This window comes from Theropithecus gelada, chromosome 1 (assembly GCF_003255815.1).
Source record: "Theropithecus gelada isolate Dixy chromosome 1, Tgel_1.0, whole genome shotgun sequence".
Classification (NCBI taxonomy): domain Eukaryota; kingdom Metazoa; phylum Chordata; class Mammalia; order Primates; family Cercopithecidae; genus Theropithecus; species Theropithecus gelada.
The window spans coordinates 51,357,000-51,369,091 of NC_037668.1; the positions used below are offsets into that span (position 1 = coordinate 51,357,000).

At 49.6% G+C, this 12,092-nt stretch overlaps 2 protein-coding genes across 3 annotated transcripts in view; both read right to left on the minus strand.

Annotated features, from left to right (window-relative positions):
- Positions 1 to 12,092, minus strand: part of CNR2 (cannabinoid receptor 2) — an 86,288-nt gene that overhangs the window by 24,725 nt on the left and 49,471 nt on the right. The window lies entirely within an intron of this gene.
- Positions 6,378 to 8,901, minus strand: LOC112608290 (BTB/POZ domain-containing protein 6-like). Its single transcript, XM_025360139.1, is given in 3 exon segments — positions 6,378 to 7,935; positions 7,938 to 8,029; positions 8,337 to 8,901. Coding segments are annotated over 3 exon segments (1,557 nt in total). The 5' UTR covers positions 8,666 to 8,901; the 3' UTR covers positions 6,378 to 6,799.

The window sequence follows — 12,092 nt, forward strand, 5'->3', positions numbered from 1 at the left end:
GGAGGCTGAGGCAGGAGAATGGCGTGAACCCGGGAGGCGGAGCTTGCAGTGAGCTGAGATCCGGCCACTGCACTCCAGCCTGGGCGACAGAGTGAGACTCTGTCACAAAAAAACAAAAAACAAAAACCAAAAACATCTTCTTCTTCTTTCAATTATCTTATACTTCAGCAACTTCTCTTTTAGAGAATGGACTAATAATGCTCACATTCGTAACATACTTGACAACTTACACAGCCTGGGAAGGCTCACAGTTATTATGTGAGGCGGGTTTTGCTCAACTATTCCATGAGCAAATAGATTCAGAGGTGGCAAGTCATTTGCCCAAAAACCCATAGCAAGTGGCAGACAAAGCCAGGACTTGAGTTCTTTTTTCTTTTTTTTTCTGGAGACAGAGTCTTGCTCTGTAACCAGGCTGGAGTGCAGTGGCGCGATCTCGGCTCACTGCAACCTCCGCATCCTGGATTCAAGAGATTCTCCTGCCTCAGCCTCCCGAATAGCTGGGACTACAGGTGCACACCACCACACTCAACTAATTTTTTGTATTTTTAGTAGAGACGGGGTTTTTAATGTTGGCCAGGATGGTCTCGATTCCTCGACCTCGTGATCCCCCCCTTCTCGGCCTCCCAAAGTGCTGGGATTACAGCGTGAGCCACCGCGCCCGGCCAACACTTGAATCCTCGTGTCATGAGGTCAGATTGGTAAAGAGGCAGGATTGAATGCATGACTCTGCACAGGGCGAGGGGCCCTGACACCACGCACAATCTTTTGTCTTTATTTCCAGGGACAAATCCCATCTCTTTTTTCTCTCTTTTTGACTTTGTCTTTTTCTGACCATTTCTTCTCAGTAACGCCTTCATTGCTACCATTAGCTGTCCCTGAGTTATTGTTATTACTATTTCCTTTTTGTAGAGATGGGGTCTCACTATTTTGCCCAGGCTGGTCTCAAACTCCTGGCCTTAAGTGATCCTCCCAAAGTTCATGTTCAGATTACGGGCATGAGCCACCATGCCCTGCCAGGCCCTAGACTTTAGTCCTTTCCCCACCTTCCTGGTGGAGTCCGGACCTTCTCACCCACAAGGATTTGCCCATCAGGCTTTTGGGCTTTGGAGTCAGATAGCACTGAGTTCCAATCTTGCCTCTGCGAAGTATTATTAGCTTTTTGCTCTCAAGTAAAGCCACTCACTTCATTCATCTCTTTCACTCAGTTTCCTCATCCGTAAAACAGGAGTAACAAGTAGTACTTGTCTCAACAGTGGTGGGGAGGCATGAAGACTAATTGAGTTAGCTCAGGCCTGATACAGTGTCTGCCACACACTAAGCCCTCCATGAATGGCTTATATAGCTTATATAGATGCTATATATGTGTACACATTAGAGCTTTTTCCTCACTTTCTCAAGTTCTTTGCTAGTTGGTAACCAATGAGAGTTGTCATCTTTGTTGTGCCCTTGGGCTGGTCGGGGGAGTGTCAAAGAGGGAGGTGAGAGGCAGGAGGGAAGGGTGGGACAGGAAAGCAGAGGGGGAAGACTCTGTCTCCGCTCAGGACTTTTAGAGATGAAAGAACAGGGAGCTGAGATTGTGCCAGGGAGCACCTGCCAGCTTGCCGTCATGACGAGAGCCCTGGATCAAGGAGATACGAAGGATGCTGGTTCTAGTCCCAGGTGGAACTTGATGGCTGTGTAACCTCAGGCACAAGAACCTCCTTCTCAGTAGGTCCATCTGCACCAGCAGTGGGTTTTTTGTTTGTTTGCTTAGTTTTTTTTTTATTATTATTTTTATTATTTTTATTTTTTTCAGAGTCTTGCTCTGTCATCCAGGCTGGAGGCTGGAATATAGTAGCAAGATCTCGGCTCACTGCAGCCGCCTCCTCCCAGCTTCAAGCAATTTTCCTGCCTCAGCCTCCCAAGTAGCTGGAATGACAGGTGCCTGCCACTATTTTTCTATTTTTAGTAGAGATGGGGTTTCACCATTTTGGCCAGGCTGGTTTTGAACTCCTGACCTCAGGTGATCCACCTGCCTTGGCCTCCCATAGTGCTGGAATTACAGGTGTGAGCCACTGCACCCTGCCTGGAGTGGTTTTTTGATGAGATCTCAAAAGGTCCTTCCAACATGGAAGTTATGCAATTAATCACACGGGGCAGAAAATGGGGGTGTTGTCAGATTGCGAAAGAGATGGCGTGAGAAAGGCAGATCATGAAAGCCTGGAGCAGCAGTTCTCAAACTTCGTGGTCTCAGTGACCCTTTACTGTCTTAAAAGTTACCCTGGCAATAAAGAGCTTTTGTTGATGTAGGTTACACCTATTAGTACTTGCTGTATTAGAGACTAAAACTGAGAACTTAAAAAAAAAATTAATAATCCTATTGCATGTCAATAGAAAATTTTTTTTTTTTTTTGAGACGGAGTCTCACTCTGGCTGGAGTAGTCCCACTCTCACCCAGGCTGGAGTGCAGTGGTGCGATCTCGGCTCACTGCAAACTCTGCCTCCCAGTCTCAAGCCATTCTTCCACCTCAGCCTTCCGAGTAGCTGGGACTACAGGTGCGTGCCACCATACGCCGCTAATTTTTGTATTTTTAGTAGAGACAGGGTTTCACCATGTTGGCTAGGCTGGTCTTGAACTCCTGACCTTGTGATCCACCTGCCTTAGCCTCCCAAAGTGCTGAGATTATAGGCATGAGCCACCTCACCTGCCCTGAAATAACATATTTTTAAATGAAAATAACTTTTTCTGGCAAATCTCTTTAATTGTCTGGTTTATGAGAAGGCAGCTGGATTCTTTTTTTTTTTTTTTTTTTTTTGAGATGGAGTCTTGCTCTGTCACCCAGGCTGGAGTGCAGTGGCTGGATCTCAGCTCACTGCAAGCTCCGCCTCCCAGGTTTACGCCATTCTCCTGTCTCAGCCTCCCGAGTAGCTGGGACTACAGGCGCCCGCCACCTCGCCCGGCTAGTTTTTTGTATTTTTTAGTAGAGACGGGGTTTCACCGTGCTAGCCAGGATGGTCTCGATCTCCTGACCTCGTGATCCGCCCGTCTCGGCCTCCCAAAGTGCTGGGATTACAGGCTTGAGCCACCGCGCCCGGCCTCGGCAGCTGGATTCTTATCTCTACTTCATGCAAACTGTTGCAATATGTTCTTGTGGTTAAACTATGTGAAGAAAATAAATTTGCCACTCTCTCCTGAGTTCTTCCTTTGTGGTAGGCACTGTGAAAGGCCTTTTACAAGCACTGTGTCCTTTTCTGTTATTGTTCAAATCTATACCATTTTTATTTTTTTATTTTTTTGTTTGTTTGTTTTTGAGATGGAGTCTCACTCTGTCACCCAGCCTGGAGTGCAGTGGCAAAATCTTGGCTCACTGCAAGCTCTGCCTCCCGGGTTCATGCCATTCTCCTGCCTCAGCTTCCCAAGTAGCTGGGACTACAGGCACCCACCACCACGCCTGGCTAATTTTTATTTTTATTTTTTTTGTATTTTTAGTAGAGACGGGGTTTCACTGTGTTAGCCAGGATGGTCTTGATCTCCTGACCTTGTGGTCTGCCCACCTCAGCCTCCAAAGTGCTGGGATTACAGGCGTGAGCCACTGTGCCCAGCCTTTTTTTTTTTTTCTTTTTTTTAGACAGAGTCTTGCTCTGCTGCCCAGGCTGGAGTACAGTGGCGTAATCTCAGCTCACTGCACCCTCCACCTCCCGGGTTCAAGTGATTTTCCTGCCTCAGCCTCCCGAGTAGCTGGGATTACAGATGTGCACCACTATGCCCAGCTAATTTTGTATTTTTAGTAGAGACAGGGTTTCGCCATGTTGGCCAGGCTGGTCTCCAACTCCTGACCTCAGGTGATCCAATCGCCTCCACCTACCAAAGTGCTAGGATAACAGGCATGAGCCACCGCACCTGGCCCGTACTATATATTATTTTTAAATGTTTTCATTCTATTTTCGATGGACAAATAATAATTGTATATATTTATTGTCAGGCCTCTGAGCCCAAGCCAAGCCATCGCATCCCCTGTGACTTGCACGTATATACGCCCAGATGGCCTGAAGTAACTGAAGAATCACAAAAGAAGTGCAAATGCCCTGCCTCGCCTTAACCGATGACATTCCACCACAAAAGAAGTGAAAATGGCCGGTCCTTGCCTTAAGCGATGATATTATCTTGTGAAATTCCTTTTCCTGGCTCATCCTGGCTCAAAAAGCTCCCCCACTGAGCACCTTGTGACCCCCACTCCTGCCCGCCAGAGAACAACCCCCCTTTGACTGTAATTTTCCTTTACCTACCCAAATCCTATAAAACGGCCCCACCCTTATCTCCCTTCGCTGACTCTCTTTTCAGGCAGCCTGCCTGCACCCAGGTGAAATAAACAGCCATGTCGCTCACACAAAGCCTGTTTGGTGGTCTCTTCACAGGGACGAGCATGACATTTATGGAATACAATGTGATGTTATGATACATGTATCAAAATTGCTAAAAGAGTAGATTTTTAAATGTTGTTACCACAAAGAAATGCACTGTCTCCTTTATCCTCCAAACTGCCCTTGGAGATAGACTGTCTCATTTTCACTATCTTATCTATGAGGAACCAGAGGCTTAGCTAGATGGATTTGCCAAGGTCACAAAGTTTGTAAATGGCAGAGTCAGAATTCAAACTCATATACCTGGTGCCAGACCCTGACCACAGAAGTTGGGCAGCCTAGATGTGAAACCACCTTTGCAAAATTATGACTGAGACAGTGAAAGAGATCTAACCTAACCAACTCTCTCTTGCTTCTAATCTCCAAGCTGTCCTTGTTCATTCCTGGACGTAGGCTGAACTAACTTTGGGAGAAACTTTGTTTAAAACTAAGAGGATAACAGCCCTTTCCCAAAGTACACCTCGTTCTTGCCTGGGGACTAGATTGCCTTTGTAGGACTAACATTAACCACAAGATTAGAAATTATGGTTTAGGGTCTGGTGTGGTGGCGTTGCCTGTAATCCCAGCACTGAGGCTGGTGGATCACTTGAGGTCAGGAGTTAAGACCAGCCTGGCCAACATGGTGAAACTCTGTCTCTACTAAAAATACAAAAGTTAGCCAGGTGTGGTGGTGCACGCTTGTAATACCAGCTACTCAAGAGGGTGAGGCAGAAGAATCACTTGAACCTGGGAGGTGGAGGGTGCAGTGAGCGGAGATTGTGTCGCTGCACTCCAGCCTGTGCACAGAGGGGTCTCAGTCTAAAAAAAAAAAAAAAAAGAGAGAGAGAGAGAAGGAAAGAGAAAGAAAGAAAGAAAGAGAGAGAGAGAGAAAGAAAAAAAAGAAAACAAAGACAGGAAAAAAGAAAGAAAACAAACTATGGTTTAGGAGTCATGCAGCTGGAGGCTACAAGATTCTGACCCTCCCTAAACTGCTCCTAGGATCAGAGCTTGAGATATTTTGCAGACCCTGCACTTGATGGATCAACTGGCCCCACCCAAATCCATAATCCGGCTCATCTGATCTTGCAGCCCCCACCCAGGAACTGACTCAGAGCAAGAGGACAGCTTCGACTCCCTGTGATTTCATCCCTGGCCAATCAGCATTCCTGGCTCACCGGCTCCCCGCAAACAACCAAATTGTCCTTAAAAACTCTGATCCTCGAATGCTGGGGGAGACTGATTTGAGTAATAATAAAATTCTGGACTCCCGCACAGCCAGCTCTGTGTAAATTACGCTTTCTCTATTGCAATTCTCCTGTCTCAATGAATCGGCTCTGTCTAGGTGGCAGGCAAGGTGAACCCCTAGGGGCTTACAGACGGAAGAGCACGGGGTCTGTCTTATACCTCTGGGCAACCATCTCTTCCCTGATCTCATTTTTTTTTTTTTTTTTGAGACAGAGTTTCACTCTTGTTACCCAGGCTGGGATGTAGTGGTATGATCTCAGCTCACCGAAACCTCCGCCTCCCAGGGTCAAGCAATTCTCTTGCTTCAGCCTCCCAGGTAGCTGGGATTACAGGCATATGCCACCACGCCCGGCCAAGTTTGCATTTTTAGTAGAAATGGGGTTTCTCCATGTTGATCAGGCTGGTCTTGAACTCCTGACCTCAGGTGATCCGCCTGCCTTGGCCTCCCAAAGTGCTGGGATTACAGGCATGAGCCACCGTGCCCGGCCTCCCTGATCTCATTTTTATCCTTCCCACCTTGGACCATTTTACTGAGCCATGCTTCCAGCAACCAACCAAATTGTCCTTAAAAACTCTGATCCTCAAATGCTGGGGGAGACTGATTTGAGTAATAGGACACTAGAATGGTCGCTCCATGGGAGTGAGGTGAGGGCTCACTGTCTGTTTTGTTCACCCCTGTATCTTAAGTGCAGCTGCCTCACCCATGGTCACTGCTCAGTAACTTTGTTTATTTATTTATTTAATATTTTTTAATTTTTGGCAAGCTTTATTACAGAAGTCCATTATTTTAAGTGACTTTTTGCCAATTTTAAATGTGTAAGGAAGGTCTAAAGTGAAGCTTGGAACCACTTAGTATCCAAGAGCATGGCAGGAATATCCAACCCCTCAAAGCAGGTGGCATGGGTGCTGCTGGGAGGGGATCTGGGGCCTGTGTTGTGCCCTAAATCTTCCTCCATCTGAGACATGTACCCCAGTGTACCAGAGATGCCTAAGACTCCAATCCTCCAGCTCTGGCTGTGTGGAAAAGGTGCCTGCTTCACAGAATCAAGCTTCAGTTGACTACATGCCAAAGACAGACAAGGTTAAGTGTGGCCTTTCATGGTGTCAAGAAGCAGTTAGTGTCCTGACTTCCCCTCCACTCACTGGCCGACCTGCTGCAGCCTCCCTGGGCACCTCAGGCACAGAAGATGAGTTCAGGGATCTGCCCACCCTGGACCCCAGTCCCGTTGGTGCTGTCCCAGGAGCACTGGAACTGGAAGGCCACCTTTCCGCACTGCACTTCCGTCATCCCTTCCTGCCCAAAGTAGCTGAGGTTGCTGCCATCCAGGACAGCACTGGCGGTGTAGTAGATGTCTTGTTCAACCTGGACCGGATGTTCAAACCAGACCGGGAAAGTGTTACCGGATCCGTCCGACATGAACTTGGTCAGGTTCTGAGTCAGAACCATCCCGAGCCGCTTGAGCTCAATCTTCACGCTGTACTCAGCCTTCCCAGAGCTGGACCCATACAGGCTAAGCCCCGCAATAAATACCCTTCTGTCCACTGCAAACTGGATGCTGTCGCAGTGCCCGCGGTACTGCCATTGGTTGCTGCGGTAAGCAGAAGACTGGAATCGGTGGCACCTCTGCGGGGAGAGGCCCTTCCTCTTGGTCAGGGGGAAGTCCAGGCGGGGCTTGTTGGTGGCCGTGTACCACAGGAAGATGGCGTGGGTCTCCTCCAGAGTCAGGATGTCTGCTTGCGCAGCGCCCTTGGCAAATTCCTCTAGGGTCATGGTTGGAATTCGGACCAGATAGAGGGCTCGCCCCAAAACGTGCCTCCTGTTTCCTGGGGTGACTGGCAGCCCCTGCCTCTTGCACTCTGCCTCGGCCCAGTTCAGGAGGGCCTCGAAGACCACCTCCTCCTTGGTGTTGAAGGCCTCCCGAGTGATAATGATCTCCAATGTCTGCCGGTCTATCTCACAAAAGCCTTCGGACCGCAGGACCATCTCGGCCTGTGCGTCGATGAACTCCCAGCAGCGCTGCGTCAGCTCGGGCTCCTCAAACAGCCAGCTCTGGGACAGCAGGACGCAGGCGTTCTTGGCTTTCAGACTTGTCTCCAGAAAGTTGATGCAGGCTTTTGCCAATGCTGGGACGATGTACTTCTTAGCAGCGTACAGAGTGGCCAGCACCGTGTCAGCTTCCAGATCGATCTCATCACTGTACATGTACTTTAAGAGGATCAGAAAGGCTACGGGCTCCACGTCTGGAATGTGAATTTCAGATTTGACTTCCGCCAGGTCCCCGTAGAACATGGTATAGAAGACGGAGCTGCGACAGCCAGGACGTACTTGTGGGCGGGCACCGTCCTGGTCGCCCCCGGGGGCCCCAAGACAAAGTGCACGTCGGCCATGAGCTCGTTGTTTTTTTGTTTTTGTTTTTGAGACGGAGTCTCGCTCTGTCGCCCAGGCTGGAGTGCAGCGGCACGATCTCCACTCACTGCAAGCTCCGCCCCCCGGGTTCACGCCATTCTCCTGCCTCAGCCTCCCGTGTAGCTCGGACTACAGGCGTCCGCCACCGCGCCGGGCTAATTTTTTGTATTTTTAGTAGAGACGGGGTTTCACCGTGTCAGCCAGGATGGTCTCGATCTCCTGACCTCATGATCCGCCCATCTCGGCCTCCCAAAGTGCTGGGATTACAGGCGTGAGCCACCGCACCCGGCCGAGCTCGTTGTTGATGAGCGCGTTCCTTTCGCGCAGCGTGGGGCTGCAGCACCGCCATTCCGGGCTCTCCGGGTGGTTGTTGCCGAGTGTGGGAGGCGCGGGCGCGGGGGCGCTGTGCAGGCTGCGCTGCCCGGCCTTCCTGCCCACGGCGGCGCCGGCATTGCTGTTGGCTAGGTCCGCCGCTGTGAATGGGGCCTTGGGGGCAGCCTCGGCGCCTGTGGACCCCCGCTCCGCGCCCTCGGGCCGCGCGGGGGCCTCGGGAGCGGTTCTGCAAGCAAAAGCAGGGAGGTCGGGCGCTGAGCGACGGGGCGGTGAAGGCAAGCCAGGGGCAGCAGCATGCATGGGCGGCGGCGGCGCTGCGACCCGCGGGGCTGCCACCCGTGCCCCTGCCACCCCCGCCCTTGCGACCCTGCCAGAGCCTAACCTAGCGCAGTCCGGCCAGGCCCGGCCGCAACAATAACTGTTTCTTAGTGGATTGGTTGGAGGTATTCTCTTTGACACTTGCGAACATCCTCAAGGAGGGTAACCTGCTTTCTGATTTTCAAAGTGAGGCCGGGTGCAGTGACTCACACCTGTAATCCCAGGAATTTGGGAGGCTGAGGTGGGAGAAGCCCTTGGGCCTAGGAGTTCAAGACAAGCCTGGGCAACATAGGAAGACCCTGCCTCTACAAATAAAAAATTAGCCAGGGGTGGTGGTGCATGACTGTGGTCCCAGATACTTGGGGGGCTGAGGTGGGAGGATCACTTGAGCCCAGGTGGTTGAAGCTACAGCTAGCCGTGAACGTGCCACTTCACTCCAGCCTGGGTGACAGAGACCCCAGGCTTTGTCTAAAACAAACAAAAAAAAAGCATTTTTTTTTTTTAACGTGCATCAGTAAGAAGGGCATGCCTGGGTTAACATATCAAAAGTGCTCCTCAAAGGATCTGTGAAACAGCCTTGCAGAACCTAACCTGCCAGGCCATAAATGCAAGGGTGAAAATGGGATTGTGGGGAGCTTAGTTGTGTAAAACGCAATTAATCCTCACAGTAAGTCAGGAAGGGTGATCCTATTATCATCATCTCTGTTTTGCAGACAAGGAGACCGAGGCGCAAAGATGCAGTGACTTGTCTGAGGCTGCACAAAAGAGCAGAGCCGGATGTAACCCAACCCTGTGCCCAGGCCTGCAACTGTCACAGGGGCCTGCCTCCAAGTTGCTCAGCTGGCTCCTGTGGCTTTCTCCCGGTGACTTCTCTCTCATCTTTCTGGGGGGCCCTTTGAAATGTTGAAAAATTGCATTTGGGCTCCCCATTTTCTGCTTTACCAGATTCCAGAGTTCACACTGCCTGAAGACAGGCATCTTAGCTTTGCCCCATGAGGGAGCTCCCTTGTGATCCAGGGGATGTCACTCGGATCCTCTGGGGTTTTTGTTTGCTTGTTTGTTTTTTGTTTTGGAGTCTCGCTTTGTCACCCAGGCTGGAGAGCGGTGGTGTGATCTCGGCTCACTACAGCCTCTGTCTCCTAGGTTCAAGTGATTCTCCTGGCTCAGCCTCCCGAGTAGCTTGGGATTACAGGAGCCTGCCACCACGCCCAGCTATTTTTTTTTTTTTTTTGTATTTTTATTAGAGACAAGGCTTCACCATGTTGGCCAGGCTGGTCTCAAACTCCTGACCTCAGGTGATCCACCTGGTGCTGCTTCCAAGTGCTGGAATTACAAGTGTGAGCCACTGTGCCTGGCCAATCTTCATTTTTATAACAAGAACTAAAAGGCCTATCTCCCTCTTTCAAAGAAAGTCTACTACAGAAAATTATGTGATGCTCTGTGATGTTAAAGTGTAAATGACTGATTAGCATGTGTGGATCTCCTTCACCTGAGGGTAGCCTGTTACTGTGACATCTCAGTCAGCCATTGGGAAGTATGCATTTGACTGGGGGTGGGAGGAGCATTGTTAAAATCACTCCTGGAAGTGGCCAGTCCCCGGTTCTGTCCATAAAGTGCTCTCTGTAGGAAAGGCAACTTTCACACAAAGTAGGCATAACCAGGGGACAGAGAGGCCTGCCCCTGATGATGAGGACTTTTCATGGTGGCTTCTCTCTAAAGCAGGAGTAGGATAGGGTTAACCACATAATGAACATTCTGAATCACCTGCGATTTGCCTTCAGGCCACTCTATGTCTTCCTGGCTTGGCCAGATCCCAAAGGGTAGAGCCCCTGCCCTAGCCATGATTCTGGTTTGCTTATAGGGTTGCATCGGTTGGGGGTTGCGGTTGCAATTCAGGCTGGTTCCCAGAACAGAAGAGGGGAGTTTGTGAAGCGATGTGGAGAGCCACGGAGGCTCAGCTCTTGAAACACTCTGGTGATTATGACAATAGTAGTGACTAATACTGAAATCGTACCTACTGTATACTGTGTGTCAGGCACTATTCTCTGCACTTTTCTTTTCTTTCTTTTTTTTTTTGAGATGACTCTGGCCCTGTCACCCAGGCTGGAGTGTAGTGGATCTCGGCTCACTGCAACCTCTGCCTCCCAGGTTCAAGCAATTCTCTTGCCTCAGCTTCCCAAGTAGCTGGGATTACAGGTACCTGTCAGCATGCCAGCTAGTTTTTGTATTTTTAGTAGAGACGGGGTTTCACCATGTTGGCCAGGCTTGTCTTGAACTCCTGACCTCAGGTGATCCACCTGCTTCGGCCTCCCAAAGTTCTGGGATTACAGATGTGAGCCACCACGCCCAGCCATCTTTGCACTTTATATATTGTATATATTTCCATATTATATATTCTACACACAAGTCCATGATGGGGGACTAGTATCACTCCTGTTCTGTAGCTGGGGAAACCAGTATCAGCAGAGAGGCTTGACTCATGGGGCTGGTAAGAGCTGTGAGTGGTGGCAAAGGGGCTGGAGGGGACAAAGGGACAAGCTGGGCAGAGGCTGATGGATGAATTAAGCCTGGCATGGGGACTCAGGCCATGGAGAGAAGAGGAACGGCAGGGATAGGCCAGACATCTGGGGAGCTGACCTGTAAGTTCCTTTTACCTCTCTATAATAGAATTAAGGTGCATTTGTGCATCTGTTGGCTTTTGGTCACTGGGACTATAACAAAGAAGACATGTTACAATCTCTGGCCTGGGATTTGGGATCTAGTGGGATCACAGGACACTCTGTCAAGCCAACACTCTATCAAGCCAGTCTCAGGCCTTGGGAGCCAAACTTGCAAGGCAGCCTGGATTTCTAGTTCCCGTTCCTGCTCTGTGTAAAAGAGATTCTCAATTGGTTCTGAACAGATTCTCAGTTGGTCCTGAACTTACTTTCGGAACCAACTGAGAATAAGGAGGAAATAGGTAGACAGAGGCAGCCTGAATCATAGTTGTGAGTTCTGATTCTGCTCCCACTCTGATGTTTTTTGGAGAACTAGGCTTAAGCTGTCTTCCTCCCTCAGACTCTCCAGTAGTGGGACTCCAGGCCCACACCACTGTAGCTACCTCCTGCCCCTTATTAAAGCTGTGGTCTCTCGTGCAAATTACGTCGTCTCCTTGAGCCTCACTGTCCTTGTCTGTAAAATGGGAATAATGAAAATATCTCCACTCAGGACTGTCGTGAGGATTAAATGGGATGTGTGGGCCATAGAAAACTTAATTTTATAAACCCCAGAGGAAATTACTGGAGCTATTTCATAATTTTCTCTGGCCCATGAAAAAGGAAGTGATTTTAAATCAAATGTACTATTTACAATAACTGTATTGTTTAAATTTTTCTCTTTTTTAAATCTCCCTTCCTTCCTTTCCTCCCTT